This window comes from Protopterus annectens, chromosome 17.part0 (genome assembly GCF_019279795.1).
Source record: "Protopterus annectens isolate FY-2018-M chromosome 17.part0, PAN1.0, whole genome shotgun sequence".
NCBI classification, from domain to species: Eukaryota; Metazoa; Chordata; order Ceratodontiformes; family Protopteridae; genus Protopterus; species Protopterus annectens.
Genome location: NC_056751.1, coordinates 125720552 through 125747786, shown reverse-complemented (window position 1 = coordinate 125747786; position 27235 = coordinate 125720552). Strand labels below are relative to the sequence as shown.

The following is a 27235-nucleotide window of genomic DNA, read 5'->3' as shown; positions in this document are numbered from 1 at the left end:
GCAACATTTGCCAGCACACGCCCAAGAAGAGTTCATTTGACGGCACATGTTACATGTAAGCCATAACATTTTGTTGACAGTCAGCTCATGTGTACCTACAAAAATTCCAAGGCATCTGCACATGAGAATTAGTATAGACCTTGCTACCTGCCAATATAACAGGCCTGCTATTTATACAAGAGTTACAGCTGACTAAATCTATAGTGTTTTATATGCATTTATTCTGCAGACGTTATTCCTTTAGTAAAGTGTTATGCAGACCACTTTGTCTATAAAGAATGTGCAAGCATTAAAGTTACTGTAAGATGAATGTTGACACCAACACATTGTGGTACAATGCACTAAAATTTACAAATTCTTACTGTCCCACAAACTAAGCAGCCATAAACTGATTCATAAATGGTACCAAATACATGAAGTCATTCCCATGCACTGGCAGAGCTAGCCACTCAACTGGAATAGCACTAAGTGATCTGGTCATGGTGACTTGCCAACATGGGCAAGGGTAGTTACCAGTAATAAGTGGGTTGAGGACCCATTCTACTTCAACCAATGCCAGCAACTCATGCTAATGGTGGGAGGGGTACATGTGCTCCTACTGGCCAATGTGCCCACCGTAAAGCCCAGCAGCCCTGGGTCTGGATTACATGGGATAGCTCTAGTTGAGCATTCAGCTTTCACTTGACCTGCCAAACATGAAGAATAGTTACATTCAGTGTAGGTTCACTGACAGCTGGAGCTTGGAAGTTGATGACATGATGGCTGGACATCCTATGTATCCAAGAGACAAGATGGAAGGGCAGTGCAGCAAAGCCCCTTGGCTTGGGATCCAGAGTTTATTACTCAGTAAGATAGGCTAGAAATTGTTGGAAGGCAGTGCAGGATTTTAACAGAATTAGTGAGACTCATGGCAGTCTCCAGTGTAAGGATAGGGCACTATTCATAATCTCAGCATATACCCCACAGCAGGGTTGACAGAAAAAAAGTGCAGACAGCAGCTGCAGGACCTGCTTAATATAGGACAAATTGGTGTTAATTGGCGACTTAAATGCACACATCAGGACAGAACAGAATACAGGTCCACATGGGTGGAGTAACAGGAATAAAGTCTAGTGGCCTCTGTCTGGAAAATGGCTTGATGGTAGCAAACATGGTTCAGGAAGTCACAGTCAAGATCACATACAATAGTGGCCAACATGCAACTCAGTCATTCCCAGTGAAGTAGTTAACCCATTGTATAAACCACTAGTTGCTACAATCAGCTGAAAGCAGTGGTCAGAGAAGGCTAAGATTAGAGACCAGGCTGAAGGCCTAGAAATTGATGGTAGAGAAAGCACAACAGTTCAAGGAACTATTCTGGGCTCTAGCACCTCAAGATAAGTAAATAGGTGAAGTCAAATGGCAGCACCTCAAAACAGCATATGTGAGGACAAGACAGATGTGGCAGAGCCACGTATGGAAAAAGGTATACAAGGAAAGCTGGTGAAATGCAGAGGTCCAGAAAGTCAAAAGCAGTGCATGAAAAAGTGAGGTAGGACAGACCAACCAGGATAGGAAGGAAAGAATACTGGGGTTAGCTAACAAAGAAATTAAGGAAGAAGTTGTAATAGCAAAGAAGGCAGATACACTACCAGCTTTCAGAAAGCCTCAGTAGGTGGTACAAACTATGTTGCAAGGCAAAGATAAAGTTAGAACACCCTTCATAAGGGATGCCAGCAACAATCTGCTCACAGGACATCACAGGCAGATGGAAGTACTTCCAGCAACTTCTAAATTAAGAAAACCCCAGAGGAGCTGTACTGCCCCAGCCTACAAGAGCTCATCCTCAAAGAACACTAAGGAAAATGAAGTTAGGCAAAGCAGCAGTGTTACATGAGGTCACAGCAGATGTGCGCAAGATGCTGGGTGAGTGGGAGAAATTGTTTCAGAGAGTACTCCTAGCAATGCTGAGAGAAAGGCATATCCCAGATGATTGGAGAATAAGCATGCTTGTGGATGTCCCCATTGTTCTTGGACACTGGCACAACTGTGGGCAGTGCACAGGTATCAAACTCGTCACACTGCATGAAAGTTGAGATGTTCATTAATAAATGCATACATGGAAAAGACAGCAAGATGCAATAGGAACAATTCGAATTCAGATCAGGATGCAGCACAACCAACCCAATGTTTGCGGGACAGTTGAGAAGCGAGAGGTGAGTCCAAATGGGCATTCCTAGACTTGAAGCATATGACAAACTCCCAAGAAAGCAGATTTGGGCAGTACTGCCGTGGTTCAAAGTCCCAGAAACATTGGTAGAATTAGTGCAGGCTATGTGCAAGGACCCAATGACTCAAGTTACTGTTCAGTCTCAAAAGGGTTCCCAGTGGGAGTAGGTGTACATCAGGGTTCAGCTCAGACTCTACAGTTCAAAGGTGGAATACATTAACAGATTGGAGGAAACTGATCAAAGTTGTTATATGCAGACAATGTGGCAGACTGCAAGAACTTCGGAGGGGGAATGGAATGCAAAACTGAGGGCAGATGGGATGAAAAGTACAGACAAGACAGTGGTAATGGCAGCAAACTGGGGAATCAAAAGTGGAGAAGAAATAGAAGGGAAGACTGTGGAACAGGTTAACAACTTAAAGTAGCTGGGAGGGGTGGATGAAAAGTCTGACTAAAGAGGTTAAAGCTAGTATGAGAGGAGCTGCAGCCAGAGTGTCACGCGTAATGTATGACAATGCCAAAGAAAGTGAAATAAGGTGCAGCCAGTACTACTGTATGGTACAGAACCCTGGGCAATAAAGGCAGGGAAGATTAAGAAACTCGACGCAATGGAAATTTAAGCGTCTGAGATGAGTGGTAGGGTGCACACCGTTCGACAAAGTTACAACACAAAAGCCAAAGTAGCTCCAACTGCAGAAAAGATCAGATTATTGTGGTTGTAGCACATGTAGAAAAGCAGAAGATAATCTGGTGAAGATTTACAACCAAGGTAAGAAACCAGGGCATCCAAAGTGGTGTATGGATTGTGAGAATCCGAGATAGTCAGGCATGTGTGTCTAAGGATGCAAGAGACTAGCATTGAATCAAGAGATGGACAGTTAAATACCCCAACCCCACAGAAAATGGGGGGATAGGTTGATTATTCCCATTCATCGGAAAATACAAAGGTGGAGCCAAGGCAATTCAAGGCAACACCCTTTAAAAATAGTTTCCCCAGAAGACATTATAGCAAAGTGTATCCACTTATCCAAGACCTGGAAACAGCAGCTCTCATTCCCACTTTTACCTCCCTTGTTTGGTACAGCTGTATAGAAGTCTGCCAATTGCCAGGTCACAGATTTTTCACTCTTCAAAGAAATGCTAGTAATAAACGATGAACATTTTTTTCAATTTAATTTGATATCTACATACATATGCTGGTTGTAAACTTGTAAGCCTTGCTGACACTACTCGCCTAAAAGGTGGATTAACAGTTTCAGGGATGCCCAAGAGACTGGGGCTTTCAGGAAGGCAAAGTAAAGTGGAATTTTTAAAAATGTCAAGAGCACTTTAAATTGGCATACTTTGATGAAAATAATGGTATAGTACTCCTAACAGGCCAACATGCTCTCCAAAATTCATGAAGTCCACACCTCCATTTATCAGCTTTCATTGTTAACCCTTTCCTCAGTTGCTGTCCCATTTTCCCAATGTAAGAAAGTTTTAATAGATTTATTCAAATTACAGGATTTAGTGGGGGTATATAGAGATCATGTACACCTAAATGAAAACTCACGTTATTCATAGTGCAGTACAACTTGCTTGTAAATTTCTTTTCATGGATTTCTGACGTTGCTTTGGGAAGGTACAAGCAAAAATGGTGAAAGCATTCAAACAGCAAGAGATTTGTACCTTACCTGAACGGTGTCCATCTGCAGGAATTAGAGAATGAAGGAAGTGTTGCCAGTGAGCACCACAATACAAACCGCTCCTAGCCACAACTTCAGTACTCCAGAAAACATGTTAAACTGTAATGTCCTTTATATGGATAGGACTAATGCTCACCTTGAGGCTGTTTGCGTTCATGTAAAATCACCAGTGTAGAAAATGTAGAGTTCAGAATCAGCTCCTGCTGTCCCGGACAGCTGCGCAAAGCACGCATGATGTGTTCCTCATCAGACCAATAGAACCAGTCTTCAAAAACTCCAAATCCTGTGGGATTATGACCCTTCAGAGCTGATGGGTAAGTATGTCTACCAGAACCGTCCACCTTTACTGTTTCGATAGACTAGAGGGAACATTAAAAAAGTTAGTTTTTAAAGTCAGTGGCTATTTACAGTTTGCAGTGCAGCTGGCAGTAAGATTTATGAAATGGTTTAATAAAAATGGGATAGGTCAAGAAAATCTAGCTCTGCCTATGCTGACAATCCGTTTCCCATATCATTTTACACCCATAAGCATTTGTAATACCTTAGCATTCTGAACAAAAAAATTCCCAGCAACCAATTTCAGAGCACAGATTCCCTACAGTACTTTTTAGCCTAGCAATTTTTGCCAAGTATCTGTGCACGCAGCTGTTAAGCAAAGGCCATATGCCAACCCTCAGCCCCATCAGTTAAGTGCACACCTATTTAAAGTACACATTTAGCTTGTAGAACTTAAGACTAAGCTCTAATGGCTCATTTTGAAATGGGAGTGAAGAGTGGCTCCAGATAAACTGACAAGGTCAGTGAAATGCAGAGCTTCAGGTGGAATTCCTTTTGAATCGGGCTATATTTCACAGTATCAACCTTTTCCAGGAGTAGCATATGCAAAGTTAGCACAATGCAGAGCAGCAGCAAGGTGGCCTAAAGTACAAACTGCTTAGTAAAGCAAATGGTCAGCATGAGGGGTGCAGTTACATTTCCTAACTTAAAATGAAACTTTTAAGTGGCAAACTGCTCATTTTAAGCCACCTGATATCACCCAAACACCACTCATGTGGAAACATCAATCGAATAAAACTGAAACTGCCAAGGCAGTCATTTTCTGCAATTCAGATTTTAATTATCTGTACATTCAAAAAGATTAAGCTATGTTCTGAGCCTACTGTGGAACTCAAGTCAGCTTACACGTATTTTAATAGGAAATAGTCCCAAGTATGATAGCCTGCAAATCAGTCTTCCTTTAGCTTCTTATCGAGACCATTCCCTTTCATAAATAAGGAATCAGTACCCCAAAACCCAAACAGCATGTATGTGCAACCATGAGATCACATGCTGTTTGAGGGAGAATGAAGACTTCTCCTGGCATTCCTATACAGTGATACAGTAAATCAAAATTAATTCACTGAAGTTAAAATGCAAAGTTTATTAAACCAAACTACTAGTAGGATGTAGCACTTTCAAAACTTTAAGGAGCTTCAGACCACAGGGTGGCTTGAAAGAAGTGCACTTTAAAGCAGCGATGATTTTAGCAATGAGAAATTTGTTGATTCCAGAAGATGAGCAACATTCAGAAATGAATTTGATGTCCACCTAGACACTATTGTAGGCAGAAAAGCAGAAGAATGTTCCGTTTATGCTTGCTCAGCAAAATCACATTAAGATGAGCGATGCATCACACCATAAAACGTATATCAACAATTTATTCAGAGCTGTATCTCAAGACAAAAAAAACAAACGGATTAGTGCTTTCAGCTATCGAAGCCTTCAGATCCACATTCAAAAGCCACATCTCAATCTAATAAAGCATATAGCAGCCAATCACAAAAAACATGTAAACAAGTTGCTTTGCTCTAACCAATACAATCATCCAATGTGCTTCGTTATTCTAATTAGCTTTGACTAGCAAGTTAAGATAGAAAATGTAAATTAGACTTCGCTTTCTCAATCATTGGTCTCAGCTAGCAAATGAAAGCAGAAATGTAAAGACTTTACTTGCTTAAAAATCATTGGTTTACTTAAAGCTAGGTTTTGTCTAATGTTTAAACTAACAAGTTAGGATGGAAGATGTAAATTAAACTTCACTTTCTCAAACTTCATTGGTCTGGGCTAGCAAATCAAAGCAGAAATGTAAATCAGACTTTGCTTGCTTAGAAATCATTGGTTTGCATTAGACAGACAAAACATAGGGAACTTGCATCAAAAAAGTATTCCCTGTCGCTTTCATAAGAAAAAACAAGTTATTCCAAGTTCAATCAAAAAGCACGATTCTATAAAGACATTTAACAAAACATCTTACTAAAATAAATTAACACATTTTAGCATTTAAAAATGATGAGACCAATGATGTTTGAGAAAGCAAAGTCTAATTTACATTTTCTATCTTAACTTACCAGTCAAAGCTAATTAGAATAACTAAACACATTGGATGATGAAGTGCTTGCATAAGCACTTGTATTGGTTAGAGCAAAGCAACTTGTTTACATGTTTTTTGTCATTGGCTGCTAAATGCTTTATATTAGATTGAGATGTGGCTTTTGAATGTGGATCTGAAGGCTTTGATAGCTGAAAGCACTAATCCGTTTGTTTTTGTCTTGAGATACAGCTCTGAATAAATCGTTGATATGTTTTATGGTGTGGTGCATCGCTCATCTCTTTAGTTTGCAGGTGAAGTGAGCCATTGCCGATTACTTGTATGAAGAGATAGGGGAGAGGAATCTGCATTTCACTGAAATCTATAAAAAGTATAAGGATTGCATCTCATTTAAGAATAATGTTGGCAGCCCAGATTAACTACAGAGAAAGACCAAATGGAATGAGTAGACCAAAGCCAGTGTGGGCAACCAAGCAATTTTGAACCTGTAATTTAGATTCGGCCATGGAAGCCAAAACTTAAATGTTTTTAAGAAATGTTCAATTCTTAGCAGTCATGAGTAAACAGTAATGAACTTAAGTTGATTTAACATTTAGTTACTGGTTAATGCTACAGATAATGGAGGTTCCAGGGAGTACGAGCACTGAGCAGAAACCATGTTAGTTTTACACCAGTATGCATTATAAAGTATGAAAGGCAGATGACTGCCATATGGGTAGATCAATAGGATGTATGAGGGATCCTGAAGCCCTTGGAGAATAACTCTAGCAAAGCCAGTTACAGACCTGGACAATAAATCCAGTTGTAGTCATTTGCAAGTTGAGAGAGGACCAAGTAGCTGTCACTAGAACACTTGAGCTCACCCCCTATTCCAAAAAATGGAAAAGATGCCAAGGCCCCAACATAATCAGCTGACCCTGCCTGGAAGTGTCTTATGAAAATAGCAAAGAAATAGCGAGAACCATATGCAAATGGTCTATTTTTGACATGCATTTCCCTCAGTTTATAGCATAGGAAAAAAAACTAGCTTTCCTGGAAGATTTAGTTCCGTCAAAATACTAGAGTTGCCTATGTATGCCTAGAGGATGAACCTTGAAAAAGTAATAGGCAAACAATTAGGGTACAGACACCACAAATGGAGCTATGGTTCCTATTGTGGCACCAACTGGCAATTTTTTCACTTGGAGAATTTTCAAAGTATCCTAGCCTCTATTAACACCTGCTGCATATCATCGATACCTCAACTTTAACATTGAATTATACTGTCACTGGTTTCATATTGATGTCATCAAATTCCCTCCATCTTGGGTGATTAGATCCATTGTGTAAAGTAAGCTTGTAATTACCAATGGCCAATTCCGTAAGACGACTCAGTTGCCAGGGACAAAAGGGAGTCACCACAATGATTAGAGTCTAAGATTCAGAAGAACCTGAACGTCAGAAAACATTCCAGTCACAGAATGAAAATTTTCCTGACTTGTTTGCAAAGAATCCTAGAGCAGAACATCTACATGTCTGTTTTGGAAAGGAGGCAGAGCTACTTGAATTTCTCCACAACTGGATCATTTCCTGGAAGACTCATATCATTTCCATTTGGAAGTGTCTTAATCCTGCTAAGATGGTATGTATGAAGCCTGGAGGATTATGAAGTGCTGAATTGTCACCTCTCCCAAACCATGCTGCCACATCCAGCCTGCACAAAGGGCAAGATCTGGTACCCCCAGGCTTGACCACATCTTTGGTATTGATTATTCTAAGAGGCTCTGGAAACCACAGATTGAGTACTGAATATGAACAGCTCACATCTTGCACATTAATGAATGTTGCCCCATTGACCTTGCACTTAAACCACTACAAATAGCTCCTTGAGCAAAATCTGATGGATGTTGCAGATTGTGCAGTTGTCAGGAAAGGGAGACACGAATGCAGTTATCTAGTCTTTCCCCAAGTAATTTTCTTTTCACAAAGTACCACTGAAATATAAAAGGTAAAAGGAATGATGTGGAGACCAGACTACCATGAGAAATTCAGTGGTTCCTGTATCTGTCAAAGGGAATTGAGAATCAGATGCCACAAACCCTAGAATTGAGTTACTCCCTTACAGAAGTAAAAAACAGATTGGAGAAACACTGGATAAAGGTCTAACCTTTTCCTGACAAAAATATCCTTGGGATATCTTCTGGATACCTCTACCACCACTATCCTTTGATCAAGGAAGATGTTTTGAATGTCTCCCAGAATCCTAGAGTAAGATTCCTTACAGAGTAAGACTCCCATCAGTAAGATGTAGAAAATAAGTTATCTAAGGGCACATGTGAATACTTTGTGCTATGCAATATGTCCTCACTGAAGCAGTAGATAAACCAAAGGGCAATGCAGAGAAGTGGGATCTTGAGAAAACCTTACAAAACATCTGAAATTTAGTGCTAACTGGATAAATATCCTTCAAATCCAGTGTTCAGGAAAAACTGAAGAGGAATCCCATTTAGTTTCCAGTGGCGTTTTGAATGCTGGGAATTTTGCAAACAAGTTGTGAATTTGTCTCCAAGAGGGACAGTCTCTGGCACCAGAAAAAAGTTAGTGCAAACCCTTTTACCTTTAAATCTGAAGTGGCTTTATTCCCACAAAGCATTAGCTGGATGACTGAGGAAGCTGACCCATCTGCTTATGAGAAATTTCATGAGGAGGAATCTTTCCCACTGCCATCTGCATCCCCTCAAATTCTCAAAATCCATTTGTCTGAAACCATCTGTTGGCAAAAGCTGAAGCAAAATTTAAAGGGATTCCCACTGTGAAGATGTGGAAAAGATGTAATGCTGAAAATATCATTCCGTATTGAGATGTTCATCTGGAAGATTCACACCTACTTTACTGAACTTACGAGTCTGCTTGTTTGCTTTTTGAAAAAAAAAAAAGCTTCCAGAAAAAATCTGTATAAACTTGGAAAATCTGACTAGCCTCCTCAATTTCCCTCAGACTGAGCACCCAAGCAGCAGGGCCAAAAAACCTTGCCCAGTCATAACAAAGTGCCGCCTTACAGACAGCAGTCATAACACTAGATTGCTTCCATTTCACAGGTAAGAAAGTCTGAGACTACTTTCTGAATAGAAAAACTAGCAATGTTCCTCATTCCCTAAAGCAATACTTCAAAATACAAGCCTGACAGTTGAGACCTCTAAAGGCTAAGGTGGCAGAACCCCCCCCCCCCCCCAAGTCTGTCAAAAGCTCTCAACCTATTCAGAGAGGGGGGACATTACATTAGCTTACTGCGTTTGATCTAGAAGATGCAAAATCAGAGATAGAAAATAGGAAATTAGAAAATGTTAATTTAGTTTATAATTTTTCTTCATTACAACACTGAAAAGGACTACTTTATGTTCTCTTCACTTAGTCAACTATTGTAAAATGTACCTTGCATCTTCTATTAGCCCAATATTGTATATTTCCATGTTTGTCTTCAACTTAACCTTTCATGCAAGTATTTTATTTCTTTTTAAAAAGGAAGAAAAAAAAAAAAACTAATTTTAAGTTTAAGTGCTCATTCAAGACCAATAGGGCAGTTCTCTTAAAAAAAAAATCAAAAAAAAATCAATGTTCTTGGGTTTAGTTCATTCTGGTTTTTTGTTTAATAAGGAATTTTGCCGATTTCTAACTTTAACTTTGGGTGGCTTTACTTTCAAATACCTCTCTCAACTGTATACCTTTTACATAATGTCAGATGTTTTGGTTCATTCTTTTTTTAAAATTTGGGTGTTTTTGGGGAAAAAAAATAAGTATGAAAAAATGAAGAAAAAATGAATGACACATTTGAGTGAGTTTCTTAATATCCTTCAAAAAAAATATCCTTCAAAAAACCTGTTATTCCTAAAAAAACCTGTCAAAGTTTTGCAAGAGCAATATTTAAAAATTGTAATTTATTTTGGCCTTTCCACTTTTCTTGGCCTTGTCAGTTTGGCCTTTCTAAGAGTTTAGGAGGACCTCCTCTGTTGTCCATTTTTTCCCTTCCCAGTTTTTTGCATATTTATCTGTTCCTCAAAATCTGATTTCCTGGATTTTTGGATCAGATAAGCAAAGACTAAATTCACTAAATGAGGCATTTGAGTTGGACTTCACATCCTTCAGAAAATGATGCACTATGTTAAGAGCTAAGATCTATTCGGAGATATTTCTAAGCTTAAAAGGTGGAGACTGGTGGTGACATTGAGGAGAGGGGCTTCATGGGGCAGTTCCATTTTATAGAAAAATTTAACTTCTTTAACAGGAAAGCTCAATATAGCTGTGTGTAGTCATGAGACAGTTTGCTGAACACCAACATTGTTGATAGGGTTTAATTGGCTTTAGGACATGGATTGTAATGGTAAACGCTGGAACTTCCTAAAATACAGGGATAATTCATAATCCGTGCATCTGAGTATTGTAAAGGAGTGTATTTTAAGGATAAACCAGGATCCCAGAGAGGTCAATAAACACAGTAGCTTTTATTTAACCAGTTCCCATTCTGTTTATAGAATTGCATGATTAATGTGTATACATTAATTTTGCCTCATTTTAGAAATAGGACAGGAAAAATGTACATAAAAGGAAAACGTGCAGGATTTATGGCTGTTCTGAAATCCAAGTTGTAAAGTTATGATTTTCTTTATTACACTGGTCATTAACATACACAAGATATGTATCCTGCATTCTCTTTACAAACGTAGTTTCTATCATAGTTAAGATCGGCATGTTATCTAAATGTGTTCAAGAGAAAAGGGAAAGGATGGAAAGGAAATCGGTCTAAGTCCAATATTGGCACAAATGAGGTCAATTTTGATGCATGCTTCATCAGATTTGTATGAACTATAAGTCAGCACCTACATACAAGGCTCAATTTATATTAGACAGATACATTTATCATTAGTTCCCTCTAGCAAACACATCTGGCAAGATTATAAACCGCCCCCTGCTAGCAGTTACATTTAAGGAGGCAAATCTTGTCTATGGGTTGTTTTTCTATTTGAAACAGTTGATAAATTGTAATACTTAAACTAGGTTACAGCAATAAACTAATTATACACACGGGTCTACTTCATGACTCAAAATACTGAACTTCATTTGACTGAGACCCAAACTTGACAGTCTCGTACCGAAAGCTTCCATGCTGAATTTCAAAATATTGAATTTTAAGCCATAGACGTGACGTGCATTTCCCTTCACCTATAACTTGCTTGTGATAAATTACAGTTAACAATGTGATGACTGTCAGAATACAGATAGTAGCGTAGTGTAGTGTTTCTAAATGTGGGTATGTCTACAATTTTATGAGATGCAAAGTAATAAGGCAGATGTGCGCTCCCAGTAGTAGTGGCAGTGGGTCTATATCATGAAATCAAATAGGAAGAATGTCATTGAGTGAAACTAGAGGGTCCATTATTGAGATTTTAGTAAAGTGTAGAGTAGAAGATTTGCCCTTTCCTCACTGTGGTGTGATCTCGGAGTTGGAATATATATTTAGTGGGGGGTGCAGCCCCCACAATAAGGGCTCAGAGTTTCAGCAGTTTCACTCTACATTCAACATTCTTCCTATTCAATTAAATAGGATAGACCCATGGTTGTGTGCATAGTACTGTAAGGTAAGCAAAAGGCATATGCCTTTTTCCCCACTGTAATCCAATCCCGGAGTTAGTAGATATAGTTGGGGTGTGGGGGGGCATAGCCCTCCACCTAGTTTGGTTTTATATCATCCAATTTCTGTTCAGAGTAAGTAGTTTAAGTTTTTCAGATAGCCGCAAGTGTGCACGTCTATGGCTTAAAATTCTGTATTTTGAAATTCAAAACTAAGCTTTCAGCAGGCGACAAGTCAAATGAGTTTTCAGCCTTTTGAAAGTTAGGTATTGGTCTCCAAATGAAATTCAGTATTTTGAATTTCAGTCGTGAAGTAGATCCATGTATACATACACACGTTCTAAAAGGGTATTTGTATGTAGTCCAAACATTTTGTTCATGTAATATGGGAAGTCACAAGAGGGCATAAATTTAAACATTAAAAGCAAGTTCTGCAGAAGCATCTAATGCACAAAAATCAAATTACTATATTATACGTGAGCATTGGCCCATTCCTTGCATCCTGGTAAGTTACATGATTGTAATTGTTCTGTATAGTACACATGAGTAACTTTCTGAACACTTGTTCCATAGTACAATAGGGTGCTATGTGCAGAGTCAACATGCATATTAACGGTTTATGCTCTTAAACGTTTCCAAGACAGTTTCTGCTACTCTAGCTCGTTCTCGTTAGTAATATGTGCGCTATTGTTGCCAACATGATCTATAAAAGTTCTGCTTCAGGAAAAGTCAGAGGGCTGCAATTTAAAACCTTTGCCTAAAATTGCTTTGGAAGAAGTTTCAACATTTATATGAATTAATTTTCTCTAGTTTTTTTGGATTTTATTCCATACTAAGCATATGTAGAAATTATAAAAACACACAAGGGTCATGTGAATAGCCGAAACTTAAAAATAAAAGTTCTGTACAAAGACTCATATTAGCATAGTGTCTTAATATCCACTTTTGTATCAAATCAGAAATGTTTTGACACGAAAGCTGATATTAAACTACCACACTAATGTCTTCTGTGGTGTACAGTTAACTTTTTATATTTAGAAATTATATTCACTTAATGCTTCCACTGTATACTTTTTCTACTTAAAAGTTTGGTGTTCTATAGTTTAAATCTGGATGAAAATTAACTTTGAATTTTCAAACTAGTAATTTCATCTGCAGAGCTCCATAGTGTCATTCCTCAGTCAGAATAAGGTTCTTGGGCAGTAGCACCAGAATAGGACCTTTTCCTGATAAGACGGAATAAGGAAAGTTATTTCACAATTTCCAATTAGGCTGAAAGGCTTTAATGCCTACAATACATCCAGAGCCGAGCCAAGCCAATAAACGTCCTTATCCACTGCAACGGAAAAGTGTGCCTTTTTACTGGGACATCCGTAGACTCCTGGCTCTAGCTTTACCCCAAGGAACAGGTCAGTCCCAACCTATGAGGGATGGACTATTCCTTCAGACTGACTAGCAGCTCTGCCATGGCTGCCAAGGGCACCCAAATAGAGAACACGGCTGGTCACTTGTCTGTAGTGGCTGAAGGGCTAAACAAGGATCCAGAAAAAAGTGAATTGGCTGAGGTACCAGTAATGGTCACTGCAGAGTCACTCACCAGCTGAAGTACAGTGAGCCCACTGTATTCACATGCACTTTTGAATTTTTTTCCTTCATTCTGGAAGGTGATGGAACCGTGGGGCTGGTATGCTGTTCCATGCTTCACAAAAGCCAGATTCTAGTCAAGCAACACTAAACATCCTAAACACCTTTTGAAAAACAGCAAAAATAAAACCTAGATAAAACCACTTCCACAGAAGTATAACAGCTTTCACAGAAATTGTGGAAGGCTTTCCCGAAAGGGAACTTCTGCCCATCAACACAAGACAGTGGCAACTGGTCCCCCTGCAGCCTACATCCAGGCAGCAAGTACTGAAACTTTGGCACCAAGGCTACTAATTTTCTCGACTCGGGAGCTTAAGCCACCCAGTAACCTGGGCACTTGAAAAAGGTTCCCATGGCTTTGGAAGACTGGCTGTTGTAGCCTTGGCAAGGATATAATCCATATAGCTCAGGTTACTGCAGCAGTGATTTAATGAAATTTCAGATGCTCAACCTGAAGTAATTCACAGCTTACCACGCTCATGACCAAGGAGCCCCTCAAGCACAGCAATTAATTCCAGTACTGTTGGGAGACCAACAATGCCCTTAAAAGGACAGAGGTGACAATGTGCCATCACCTGTCCAGTCATTTAAGTTTTTTTTTTTTTTTTTTTTAAGTCAGAAGGAAAGTGCTACATTTAATATAGAAGGGCAGCATGTTGCAGAAATGGAGAATACAATGAGATACCTGTAATGAAAGTGATTATATTGCTGACAAGTACTTATTTTCACAGGTGGGCAAGTGGTGTCAGGTCACCAGATCTTTTGGCAAGGGAACAAGTCCTTAGTACTTTACCTGATATGGAGTCTGGTTAGCAGACAGCAAGTATAACTGCAGAGGAGTTGGGGAGAAAAGGGGATCTCTACTTGGCAAGCATAACACTGTATAAGAAAGGGATACCCACTGTTGCACATGAACATAAGGGAACCCATGGGGGCAGTCAAATACTCTAGTACACCAGTAATGAGGGAAACTACTAATCCAAGTGAAGGGTTAGGGATTAGATGTTTCAAGTGTAACCAGAGGGGACAGCAGCTAAATATCCATTGAGGCAAAAGAAACAGAAGGCGAGGGAGCCAGTAAGTGTGGATGACAAACTGCCAGTGGTAAGTTTAGAAACTGGGGTGCCAAATCAAAATTTATATACTTAGTAGGTGGTAAGCCAGTAACTGCCAAGGACAGCTTCTGATTAACCACTGCAGATCTCACAATGGTTAGAGCAGTACTTGGGCAGTCCACTCCAGTGTTGGGAGGGACCCTGTTCTAAATACCTTTGGCTGGGGCTCATCTTGACTGGGAGGGTTGAAAGTAAGCAGGTGTGGGAGGATATTCTTGCAGATGTCCCGACAGGAAGTGACATTCAGTACCTTTTGCACATGCAGTGACATGGTGAGGTTTGGAGAAAGGCATGTAGGTCTAGTAGTCTGGGAGAGACCCAGAAACATGATGCCTGAAGCTGGGCCAGGAGTGGTGGCAGTTTCAAAGATGCTATTTGGTAGCAGTAAGTCTGAATGAGCCACAGCCACTGGTGGGTACTGATGTTTCCTTGGACATTGACCAATGGCGAGTTGTGATACCCAGAGTTACAATGATGCACAACTATCAGACGTGGCCAGGCTTCTTGTGGAAGGGGAGCTGGAGAAGGTCATGAAGGTAGAAGTGAGACATGCTCAACTTATGGATCCTACATTACAAAGCTTGACGGAGATGGGCTAAGGAGGCACCTGAGGCTTAAGAGGGAAGTGAGTCTGGAACAAAGGTTTGTTGTATAGAGTGGGGACTCCTATAGGCGGGCTAGAAGGCAAAGTAATACAAGTAGTGCCTAGAGTTTACAATCTGCCACTTTCAGCCATAGCACAGGACATTTCTTTCTCAGGTCATATGGGTATAAGATGTACTAAGACGCATTACACAAAATTTCAAATTGGCCTAGGATTGCAAGGGATGTGGGTAGGCTATTATAGGGCTTGTGAATAGTGCCAAAAAGTTGGTAAAACAGGGGACAAGGCTAAGGCTCCGTTAATGCCTTTGCCTGTTATCGAAAAGCTGTGTAAGACCAGAGTACTCCAACCTCTACAGGAAAGAAATATTGCTGGTAGACTACTACTCTATTTCTTGATGTGGTGGCTGCCATGTGAGGCAGAGGTGGTGGCAAATGCTTTGCTAGAAATCTTCAGCAGAGTAGGTTTTCCATTGGAAATGCTGACTGAGGTGCCAGCTTTGTATCAGACCTGCTGACTTGTTTGTGGAAGTGCTGTGGGGTGAAACATCTAAAGACCACTCCCTACCATCCCTGAATAATGATCTTGTGGAGAGGTTAAACTCTACATTGAAGACTATGCTACAGGCATTTGCAGACCATGTTAGGGATGTCTTGGATAGATTAAGTAGAGCAGGATTAACCATTAAACCCAGCAAGCGCCAAGTGGGTATGGCAGAGGTCACTTATGAGTGGGAAGTGATAAAATTAGGCCAGAACCTGTCAAAGGTGGAAAGTACTTCAGTAGCCAGTTTGTTACCAAGAAACAAGTGAGGGCATTTCTAGGGACAGTGAGGTACTACAGAAAATGTGCCCAATTACAGTGCCATAGCTGCACCCCTTACTGACCTAACTAGGACTAAAAAGTACAGTTTTGTACCTACCATAAATGTAGATGTTCGAAGATCCACATTGCTGCAGTCCTTACTTATGGGTAGTCCGCTGTCCTCGGTCGGCCCGAATACCAAAGTATTAGGCTGACGTCAGTCATGGGCGCACAGCCCTGACAGAGCGTCAGGGTATAAAAGCACATGACCTACGTCATATCCTCAGTCTTTTCTTGCCCCAGATGTCAGAAGGCCCTAAAAGAAAGGCCACAGCCAAAAAACAGAGTACCTTCCCAAAAGATATGCCCAACTACAGCCATCACCCAAACCATATAACCATGCTAAGCTACAGAGGGAAAGGAGGAGGAAAATTGGACTGCAGCAATGTGGATCTTCGAACATCTACATTTATGGTAGGTACAAAACTGTACTATGTTCTTCATCTCACATTGCTGCAGTCCTTACTTATGGGTAGAATCCCAAAGGAAAGGGAGGTTGGCAAAATTATAAAGCATTAGGGGCAGCTAAAATGCCCTGTAATATTGCAGTGGCAAATCCAGCCCTAGACTTAGAATAAAGAGGAAGGTGGTAATGTTTAGAAAAAGTATGTACTGAACTCCAAGTGGCTGCTTCCAAAATATCCTTTGTAGCTACCCCCCTTAGAAAGGCAGTAGAAGTTGCAGTAGCTCTAGTGGAATGAGTTCTGATTCCAGTCGGAATCTCCTTACCATGATGGGAATAACAAAAAGAAATACAAAACCCAATCCATTTAGAAATAGTTTGTTTTGAAACAGGTCTACCCTGTGAACCCAAAGCAAAAGAAACAAAACTGCTGAGAGTGTCTGAACTCCTTGGTTCTGCTCAAATAACGCAACTGCCTGTGAATATCCAAAGTATGCAAAATCTTCTCCCCTTTATTTTGAGGATTTGCATAAAAAGTAGGCAAATGAATAGTTTGGTTTAAGGCCACACTAGAAACCACTTTAGGCATAAAGGAAGGATTAGTACGCAAAGATACCCTATCCTTATGAAAAATCAAGAAAGGCTCCACTGCCATAAGGGCCTGTAATTCAGAAACCCTTCTTGCAGAAGTAATGGCCAACAAAAAAGCAGTTTTCCATGACAAATACTTTAACTCGGCAGTAGCTGCAGGCTCAAAAGGTTGTAGAGTAAGCTTTTCCAACACAAAATTGAGATCCCAAGCAGGAGTAGGAGCTCTACGTGGGGGTCTTATGTTCTTTGCCCCTCTGAGAAACTGCTTAAACAAAGGATGAGAGAATAAAGGAGGGTCACAGTCATAATTAGCCGAAATGGCTGCAGCATGAACCTTTATGGAGGAGGACAAACCTTTGTCTAATAACTCAGTAAGATATTGTAAGGAAGCACTCAAATTAGGCTTGGAAACATCAAAGTCCTTCCCTTTGCTCCAAATAAAAAATCTCCTCCATTTATCAGCATAAACTTTCCTTGTACTAGGCCTCCTGGCCTCCAAAATAACATTCAAAACTTGTTGTGGAAGCTGAGAACCTCCAGAATCTAAAACAGAATGTGCCAGGCTGTTAGATGCAGAGACTGAATTCTGACATTGAGAAAGTGATTGCCCTCCTGAGACAAAAGGTGTGGAATCAAAGGCAGAGGCCATGGAGGCTCTCGGACCAAACTCCTCAGTAGTGGGTACCAGTGTTGTCGAGGCCAATCCGGTGCTATCAGGATCATGGATGGCTTGTCTTGTCTGGCCTTCAAGAGAACCTTGGGCAGAAGAGGTAGAGGTGAAAAGGCATATACATGAAGATTGTTCCAACTGAATGACAGAGCGTCCACCTTCCAAGCTGTGGGATGAAACCTTTTTGTGCAAAACTTTGGCAACTGGTAATTTAGTGGAGAAGCGAACAGATCTATGTCTGGAGTTCCCCAAGACACTGTCAACTTTTGAAATACCTGAGGATCCAATTTCCACTCGTGAGGATCCACTATTTGTCTGCTCAATACATCTGCTAAGGAGTTCTGTGCTCCTGGTAAAAATCTTGCCTGAAGATTGAGGTTGTAACAGAGCGGTCTCCCACAAAATCATCGCCTGTCTGCAAAGAGGGTACGAATGAGTTCCCCCTTGCTTGTTGATGTACCACATGACAGTTGTGTTGTCTGTTAGAATCAACACCTGCCCTGGATGAAGTAAATCCTTGAAAGCCATCAATGCAAATTGTACTGCTAACATCTCCTTCAAGTTGATATGCAAATGTTGAAGTCTGGCAGGCCACATGTCTTGCACCCATTTTCCATTGAGGTGTGCTCCCCAAGCCTTGTCCGAGGCATCTGTCGTTAGAATCTGACTCGCCTCTGGTCGGGTCACAGAGAGTCCCTTGTTTAGGTGACATTCCTGAGCCCACCACAAAAATTCCTCCTGAATGCAAGGTATTATCTGAATGACAGTGTCTAGATCCTGGCAGTGTTGTGTCCATAGATTTTTGAGATACCATTGAAGCTTCCTCATATGCAATTTGGCATTGGGAAGCACCAGAATACAAGATGCCATGAACCCCAAGGCTTGAAGGACTGTCCTTCAAGTCAGCCTGGACTGTAGAGACATTTGATGGAAATAAAGTGAAAGACTTTTCTGTTTGTCCGGGGTCAAAAAGCCATCTGGGAAGCTGTATTCAGTCTCACACCCAGAAAGCACATGTCCTGAGAGGGTACTAGACTGGACTTTGTTTCGTTCACAGAATACCCTAGGCATCTTAACACTACCATCACATACTGTAGATGCTGAAGAATCTCGTCCTTGTCTTGTGCAATAATCAGGCAATCGTCCAAATAAGGATAAATTTGTATTCCTTCCATCCTGAAAAAGGCTATCACTGGAGCCAGAACCTTTGTGAACACTCTGGGCAGTAGATAAGCCAAAGGGCAATGCAGAGAACTGATAATGTAAATTTCCAGCTCGAAAACGCAGGTACTTCCTGCAACTGGGCCTGATAGGAACATGAAGATAAGCCTCTTTTAAATCCAGAGTTACCATCCAGTGATCTTTTCCCAGCAGAGGCAAAAGCTGTTGTAATGTCAACATTTTGAACTTTGGAATGTCCAAATAAGTGTTGAGGAGAGATAAATCCAAAATCGGTCTCCACGTGTTCCCTTTCTTTGGTACTAGAAACAGGCGGGAATAAAACCCTAGACCCACTTCTGAAGGAGGTACTGGCTGTATAGCTCTCATGTGAAGAATGAAATCTGTTTGTGAGCCTCCATCCTTTGCCGAGGAGGAATGTCTGGCATACCTTTGAAAGGAGGCAATGTATGGAAATAAAACTTGTAACCTTTGTTTATAATGTCCAACACCCATTTGTCTTGGGTGATTAAAAACCAATTTTTCTTGGAGAGCTAGCTTTCCTCCCAAAGGAGCTGCCAGGCAAGAAGAATCTGGCAGCTGAAAATGCAGGTCATTGGGCCTGTTTACAAAAGGACTGGCCCCTACCCTCACCAGCAGATTGAACAGGCGAACTCCATGTTCTAGGCCTAAAGGTACTCTGAGCTCTGCCCCTACCACGCCTAGATCTACCCCTAGAAAGGGAATCAGAAGAAGGGTACGTCCACCCCTTAGCAGGCCAATTTCTACTAAACTTAGGAGGTTGAACCTGCAAAAAATCTTTAACAGTCTGCATAGACTTAGCCTTGTCCTCCATTTTCTTCAAAACAGACTCCACAAGAGGACCAAACAAAACTTCGGACTGTAAAGGAGCATCCAGAATTCTAGACTTAACATGCTCAGATAAATTCTGATCCTTAAGCCAGGCATGCCTACGAAGAACTGAACCAGTGGCAGCCACTCTAGAAGAAGCCTGCAAAGCATCAAAGCCACACTGCAAAGAATGTTTCCCCACCTGTTCAGAAACATGCACCAAATCTTGCAATTCTTTACACTTTATGCCCTCTGCCAAAGCATCCACTTTAGATTTTAGCTGAGAAAGGAGGAAATTCTGATATTTCAACATATGAAACTGGCAATTTAAAGCCCTCATTGCTAAAGTAAAAGAGGTGTACACCTTCTTACCCCATCTGTCCAAAGCTCTAGCTTCCTTATCTAGAGGAACCGGATTCTTTACAACAGAAGCCCTAACACCCTTAGGCCCCTGACTAATAGTTTCTGGGTCCGCCCTAGGACTCTTATATAGATATTTATGAGCCTCAGGTACCCTATAATACCTGTCCGGTTTAACTGGTGCAGGAGGCATAGAATCTGGATTAAATGAGGCCTCCGAAAAAACATCCTGAACAACATCCAAAACAGGAGGAATAGCCAAGGGTCTATGCTGTGGTAAAAACAAGAACTCTCTAAGCCTCTTTCTGGAATCTGAGTAATCCTGTCCTTCCCACTTAAAATGTTCCCTCAGAGTGTAAGGTTTCTGAAAACGAAAAATCCTCTGGAGGGGAAGCAGAAGGAGTAGAATCCTCTGCATCGGAATCCGAATAAGGAGGAAAATCTTGAATATCTTCAGCAGAAGACTCAGAATCATCTGAGGCCTGCTCCAAACTTTCCAACTCTGGCTCTACCCTGGGCCTCTTATCAGGAGGGGGCATGGAACCTCTAATTAAAGTAATCAAATCTTCTGCCATTTTAAGCATATGCTTCTTAGGTACAGACCCTGAAGAACCAGAACTAACTCCAGAAGGCAAAACAGACCTGCCCTTAGGAGCCCTAGACACAGTAGCAGAAGGCCTAACCCCCTTAGGCAAAGAAGGGAGAATAGTAACCTGAGAGGCCCCTTCAGCCTGACCTGACTCCTGTGAGGCCACATCCTGTAAAATCAAGGTTTCCCCCTGAGACTCAGAGACTTCAGCCGGCTCCACCTGTTCCACTGCAGTCTCTAAAGGACCGGCGTCTGAAATGGACGAATCATCCTGCCTAGGCTTTACAGATTTGTCTTTACGCTTCTTCGGAAGCGGGCCGGAGGATCCGACGGCATATTATAATTACACCGCTTGCCAAAGACTAACCTAGCGCAATCTAGCCTTCTCTTAATAGTGCGCTTATTAAACCTAGCACAAAACAGACACCCAACTACGTCGTGCTCCGGTCCCAAGCAAGGGATACAAAGCGAGTGGTAATCCCTATGCGGTATCTGCTTCCCACAAGAAATATAATTATTCACTTTTTCTGACATCCGGTAAATAACTGAGGCAAGAAAAAACAAAAATGCTCCCCAACGGGGTACTTAGCCCAACTTGGTATGTCTGAAACTCCGAAAACGAAAAATTTCAGAAAGCCGAACGGCACTTGCAACGCTGCTTCTGCATCGGACCATGCGGCAAAAAAGACTGAGGATATGACGTAGGTCATGCGCTTTTATACCCTGACACTCTGATGTCAGGGCTGTGCGCCCATGACAGACGTCAGCCTAATACTTTGGTATTCGGACCGACCGAGGACAGCGGACTACCCATAAGTAAGGACTGCAGCAATGTGAGATGAAGAACATCAATGTAGTGTGGACCAGATTGTGAACAAGCATTCCAAAAACTAAGAGTTTGGAAAGACCCCCTGTATTAGCCAGTCTACATTACAAAGAATTAATTGTACAGGTACACGCTTCAAAATTATGGCCAAAGTGTAACAAAGGAACCCAATTTTCTGAAGACTATCAGGATTTAGTGGAATGGCATCAATAAAATAAGCAGAAGTAATGAGAAAATTTAGTATGCTGCACTTAGCACTGACTGCAAGCCCATGTTTACTATATCTGGCATTTCTGGTCCAGTTCTTGCTGGACAATTAGTGTAAGAATAGGATTCCATAACTGCATCCCTTTGTTTGAAAACTGCTGTAATCCACCACATTTTCTTGTTAGAAGTGTTCAGAACAGATGTGACACTGACACTGCTAGAGATGCTGTGCACAGCAAAGCACTGATCTTAATGGTACAGGTTTTCTGATAGCCAGTTAACTATCCTGCAAGCTATGTACGAGTTAAATGCAGAGTGTCACTCCTACCTACATGGGCTATTGTTTCAAAGGCCCAGGTAGTAAACATAGACTTGCTCTTACCAATGGCCTTGGTAACCTTAATTAGGTTGAGCTAGCATTATCAGGCCTTATAAAGCCAAACTGTTCTGTATCCAAAGAAAAAGGACTTTAATCTTGTTTCAGTTAAACTATAAAAAATGATCCACAGCCTTGCATATACCACTGAGAATAGGTCCAGTTTCAACAGGGGAGTTGCTATGATGCAAAGGCACAACAGGTGTTCTCTACATACTGTGAGCCTATCCAGTAAAAACATTCCTGCTCAAAACTGAATTGTGATGGAAAGGAATTACTGCTCAGCAGGTGTCCAGGAATATTCAGAACCAACTGTGGTAGTATTTTTAAAAATGACAAAAGGAGTTTGCATACTAACTACAGCAGGGGAAAGGTCAGGTGGATGGGCACAGGTGAAAGAGCAAGCAGGATAATACAGAAAAGGAAGGTCTGCAAGAATATTTTCCTTTGGGTCAGAGAGGGGGTAGCAGTTCAGTACAGAATTATTTACAAAGCTTAAGATAGCCAAAGGCCTTTTTTGAATTAGCTGCAACTCTAAGTTCAGATGGCCTTGCATTTTTAAATCCCTTTTACAAACGGACATCTTATTGATATAGTTCAACCTTATGGGGTTATTTTAAGCTCACCACTGTTTACAGATCTCAATCATCTATCCAGAGATAAAAGTAAGGAAAATACTGCAGCCTCTGGTAAGTAATTTGCTACAATAATCCCCAATGAGAAGTTATTTGCTACAAATTGGGTCTTCAGGGGTGAACACAGCAAAATGCTAATTTTAGCAATGGGGTAAAAGGATTTGATCAAATGAGGGACCAAATCTGAGGACAAGACTGAATATCAACACCTGTGGGTGAGTAGAAAGATTGACAGTATTTACAAAGTTCAGAAATCGCAGGGTATATGTCGCTAGTATGTTTTCCAGCTGTGCATAGCTGAAGTTGTCCATAAGGGTATTTGCTTTGATGGTAACCTTTTCTAATTAGTTTAAGGGATTAATGCCTTGAAGGGGTCAGAGTTCTATACATCAGTAACCAAGACTTCCAATCTCTTCCAGACTTGTGCAGAATCTGTCAAGACAATGAGGTTACTAAAGATGCTTCCCATTATATTAGATATGGGGACATGATTGGTATTGTAGCTAGAAGTGGGGAGAGTTTATTACATTTGATCCAGGTTTCTATAACTGCACAAATGCAGATTTACAAGTGCAAGGAAGGACTTGTTCAGAGATTTTTTAGGACTCATTCAGCAGTGCTACCTTAATTATCCAGACTGAAATGTTGGCACGTCTGGCAGATGAACTATGCTCAAAAAGGGCACCAAGGGTGTAGCAAACATTTCAGCCAATGTTTACTCAAAACTAACCACAAAGTAAATTAGCAAGACCTCATGAAGCTAATGTTTGGCATGATGTCTGCTGGGTAATGTGTTCCAATTTCAGTAATGAAGCAATAGGGACATATCAAGGGACAGCCATCAAGGCCAGTATTTGGGAGACATTTTGCTCAAGTACATCTTGCTCACTGCAGCCATCCTGCTCTGCAATAATCAAGTTCCATTTAGCTGGTGTTAACCAATTCACTCAACCATGAACTCTTTAATCATTCCCTCACTTTTGTACACTGTCACAATGTATGGCGTCTTACCTCAGTAACAGTACACAAGGAAAGTTGTGGTAGCAGAACTCCCCCACAAGTGCAGGTGGTTACAAGTGACCCACTTTCTTTGGCTTCACAGTGTAAAACCTTGGAGTACCTGTTTATACCTATGAGCTACATTTATGCCAATGGAACCATGTATCTGGGCTAAAGGCTTCTGGGTGTTAAGACACTGTACACCAAATCTTAGCACCTTTGCTACCCCCTGTGGGGATGGCATACCTTTGCTCCCTCAGTAAATACTCTGAAGTTTAATGCACAGCTGCTGTCACATTGGCAGGCTTAAGCTAGGGTTCTCTGAACAAGAGGGTGCATTACAGCAACATCCCTTCTAGATATCACTGAAGGCTCATCTGAAATGCCAAACTTAACACCATATTCCAAAACAGCTGCCATCAACTGACCACTTTAGGCTTGAAGTCAGGCACAAAGTATCCTGGCAGGTCAGGGAATAAACATGTCCGGGTGAAGTACAAGCCAGTGAAAGCACTGAAGGGTAAATGCAGCCTAGAGAAATTTTACCTAAAAGCATGAGCAGTCAACTATTAGGCTAGACAGCTTTAACCATTGTCTGATTAAACCTGCCTCAAACACAAGGTTCCCATCATATTCCACTTTCATTAAAGCTGAAATGATTAAAGGCAACTGCCTGGAATAATCTGGTACTATCCACTAATAGCTACCATCTTTCAACATGTTCCACCTATTAAGCAAGGGGCACTGTTAGACCTTGCATAAAGGAGCCCTAAGCCAAGGGGTCTTTGGTACTCCCATACCCCTCAACTTCCTGGGGTACCTTATTCCCTACACATTATGGCAGTGCATGCCCTACCCTAACAGGCTCATCTGTGTACTTTTCATTGTCATCTACCTTAACTTTGACCCCACCAATCAGACCCTTCCGACAGAGGAATCAGAAATATGCAAGATGAACAGTGCATAGATGTGTTACTTTAAATGGAGTCACATGTTCATAATGGCACCTCATCATCCTACCAGCATAGAATGCCCTACTGCAATTACAGCAACTGTTTAGTAGAGGTCAGTTATAACAAATCAAAGTAGGGAAAGCAATTGAATTGTGCATCTTTAGTTTGGTGGTATTGTGGAGTTCAGCAGAGTCTTAAGGTACCCTTGCCAGATTTGCACCTATACACAAAACATACATCTGTGCCATTAATCTCCATTGGGTCTCCTTTCAGGATGAAAATATCATGACAAAAGCACAACACCAAATACACTTCCATAAACAGCAAACTACAAAACAGATTTAGAAAACATCAGCTTCACACGTTTCCATCATCTATCTCATCATAATCACATGAATGCTGAGCAGTTTGCACACCACTTTCACCATATTTCAAGTGCTAAATACCAACATTTGCAACAAAGATATGTTTAATGTTTACATCCTCCAGTCTATCGTAATAAACATTCTGCATAATGTTCAAATTTGGTTCAATGACCCTTGACCTTCTCTGCAGAATTTTAAGATCACTGCTCATTTTTTTAATATCCTTATTTAGATGAGGAATGGAAAGTTACATCATTTGGAAGCATTTCCACATCAAGTCACAAAGCTGGTCTTATTACTGCCTTCATTTACCAACTTCACTCCTGTCCATTGTTCAAAATGCTAGTGCATACAAAATCAGATAGTCTGACAAGTACATATGGTCTTCTAAACCTACAATGAATTACTGGACTGGGTGGCAGCCTTTCCCAAACTCATCTGCATAAGTCATTGTTTGGCATCTTGATCATTCTGTTTTTGACAGTCAGATGCAATGGACAACCTTGGACTTGCTCCATGTCAGGTCAGTCTGGACCTTAAGATAGAATGAGTCATTTTCGCAGTGAATTTTAAGTTCCAAAGATGAGCCGGGTTTTACAGTTATAGTTTGGGAATAAAAGCAGCCATACATTTGCCAGGCTGAATATGCCAATTATGCCATAAATGCACAAGGACTGGTAAAAGAAAGACGAACCACAAACTGTAGACACACTTTTATTATAAATAACACAGTAAAAGGGCGCAAATAGTTATATACACATTCACATAATCACTAACATTTTCAATCTCTATGTAAATGAACTTTTAACACTCTTGGTTGAGAAATTAGGTACTAACATCCTACAAAGAAATCAATCCAGGCAACTCTTTTACAAAACCAAAGGTTGTTTTACTTGTGGAGCATGCAACTTTTAATATAGGCCAAAAGTATGAAATCAACAGTAGAATAAATTGTGAAACTAAATCTCTCACATATGTGGCCTTCTGTGTTTGAAAATTCAACAACTTTGTTTTCATGGGAATAGATTGTACACAGATCTCAAATTATTGTTAAAAGTTCATTTTTTATCTCATAAATGCACAAGGATGTCACTTGGCTCACTCACTTCCAAGAGTGCATCCACTCCATATACAACTCAGTAGCATGGGTTTGCATTTCAACGGAACTGATCATGAAAATATTGAACTACAAGCACATTCTAGACTTGCCTCCCATGGTTTTCCTCAAAAGCCTCTGCTCTCAAAACCCACACCTCCATATGAGATATTTACAGTTTAACTCATTCCTGCCAATGGAGCTCTGGAAATCTGCACTTTAAGTTCCAATAGGTGGAGCTTAAGTTTGATAATCTAATGTTCTCACATAGCGTCTCTGGAACCATAGGGGCTACAAAACTGTAAATCGCAATTTATATTTTACAGTGGTGCCATTCTTTAGGGTGCATATCAAACTGGATTGTGCAAGTTACAATAAACACAGTAAGCTTGTACTGTTACCTAAACTTAAATCACAACACATTCAAGGCATCCTGAAATAATCCAGTAATACATGAAGTGATACCTGAAAGAAGTTTTGAGGTGGGAAAAGTATGAATACAAAATGGCTCAAAAAACGTAACAAAGTGGATTAATAGTTTTTGATTTTGCCAACATGAGCACTGGAGTAAAGTTTTACTATGGAAGACTGGAAATGGGTGTTAAATAAGGAAAAGCACAAAAGAGGTTAAGATTTGTAGCCAGGAAAACACAAAAGTACCTAGTTTTAATTGGTCAGTGGCTGTAGTTTAGATACAGCTATGCAAAATATTTTATGAGAACAAAGTTTGTGTTCAGATTGATTGCCTAGCCTGTGTGCGTTTTGTAGTAAAGGATATTTTTGCTGAACTGGGTTGCCTGAAGTTTTGACCTAAACATATCCTTCCAAACTACCACCTTTTAACATGTTTCATCTGTTATCCATGGGGATGTTGCATAAAGGAACCTTAGGCCAAGGGGTCTTTGGTACTCCCATGGTACTGCTTGGAACCCATTATTCCCCACTACTTATGGCAGTGCATGCCCCACCTCAGAGCTTTCATAAGAGGCTAAGCAGTTCTGCCAGTTTTAGAGAAATTTGATATAAATCACGAGCAAGTAATCTTTACATGCTCTGGAC

The 27235-nt window shown here is 40.7% G+C and overlaps 1 protein-coding gene across 1 annotated transcript in view; it reads right to left on the bottom strand.

Annotated features, from left to right (window-relative positions):
• The window catches only part of LOC122791800 (low-density lipoprotein receptor-related protein 2-like), a 1119352-nt gene that overhangs the window by 717685 nt on the left and 374432 nt on the right, over positions 1-27235 (bottom strand). The window contains exon 9 of the mRNA XM_044059752.1: positions 4034-4256. Within this exon, the coding sequence (XP_043915687.1) occupies positions 4034-4256 (223 nt within the window). The remainder of the gene's footprint in view (positions 1-4033; positions 4257-27235) is intronic.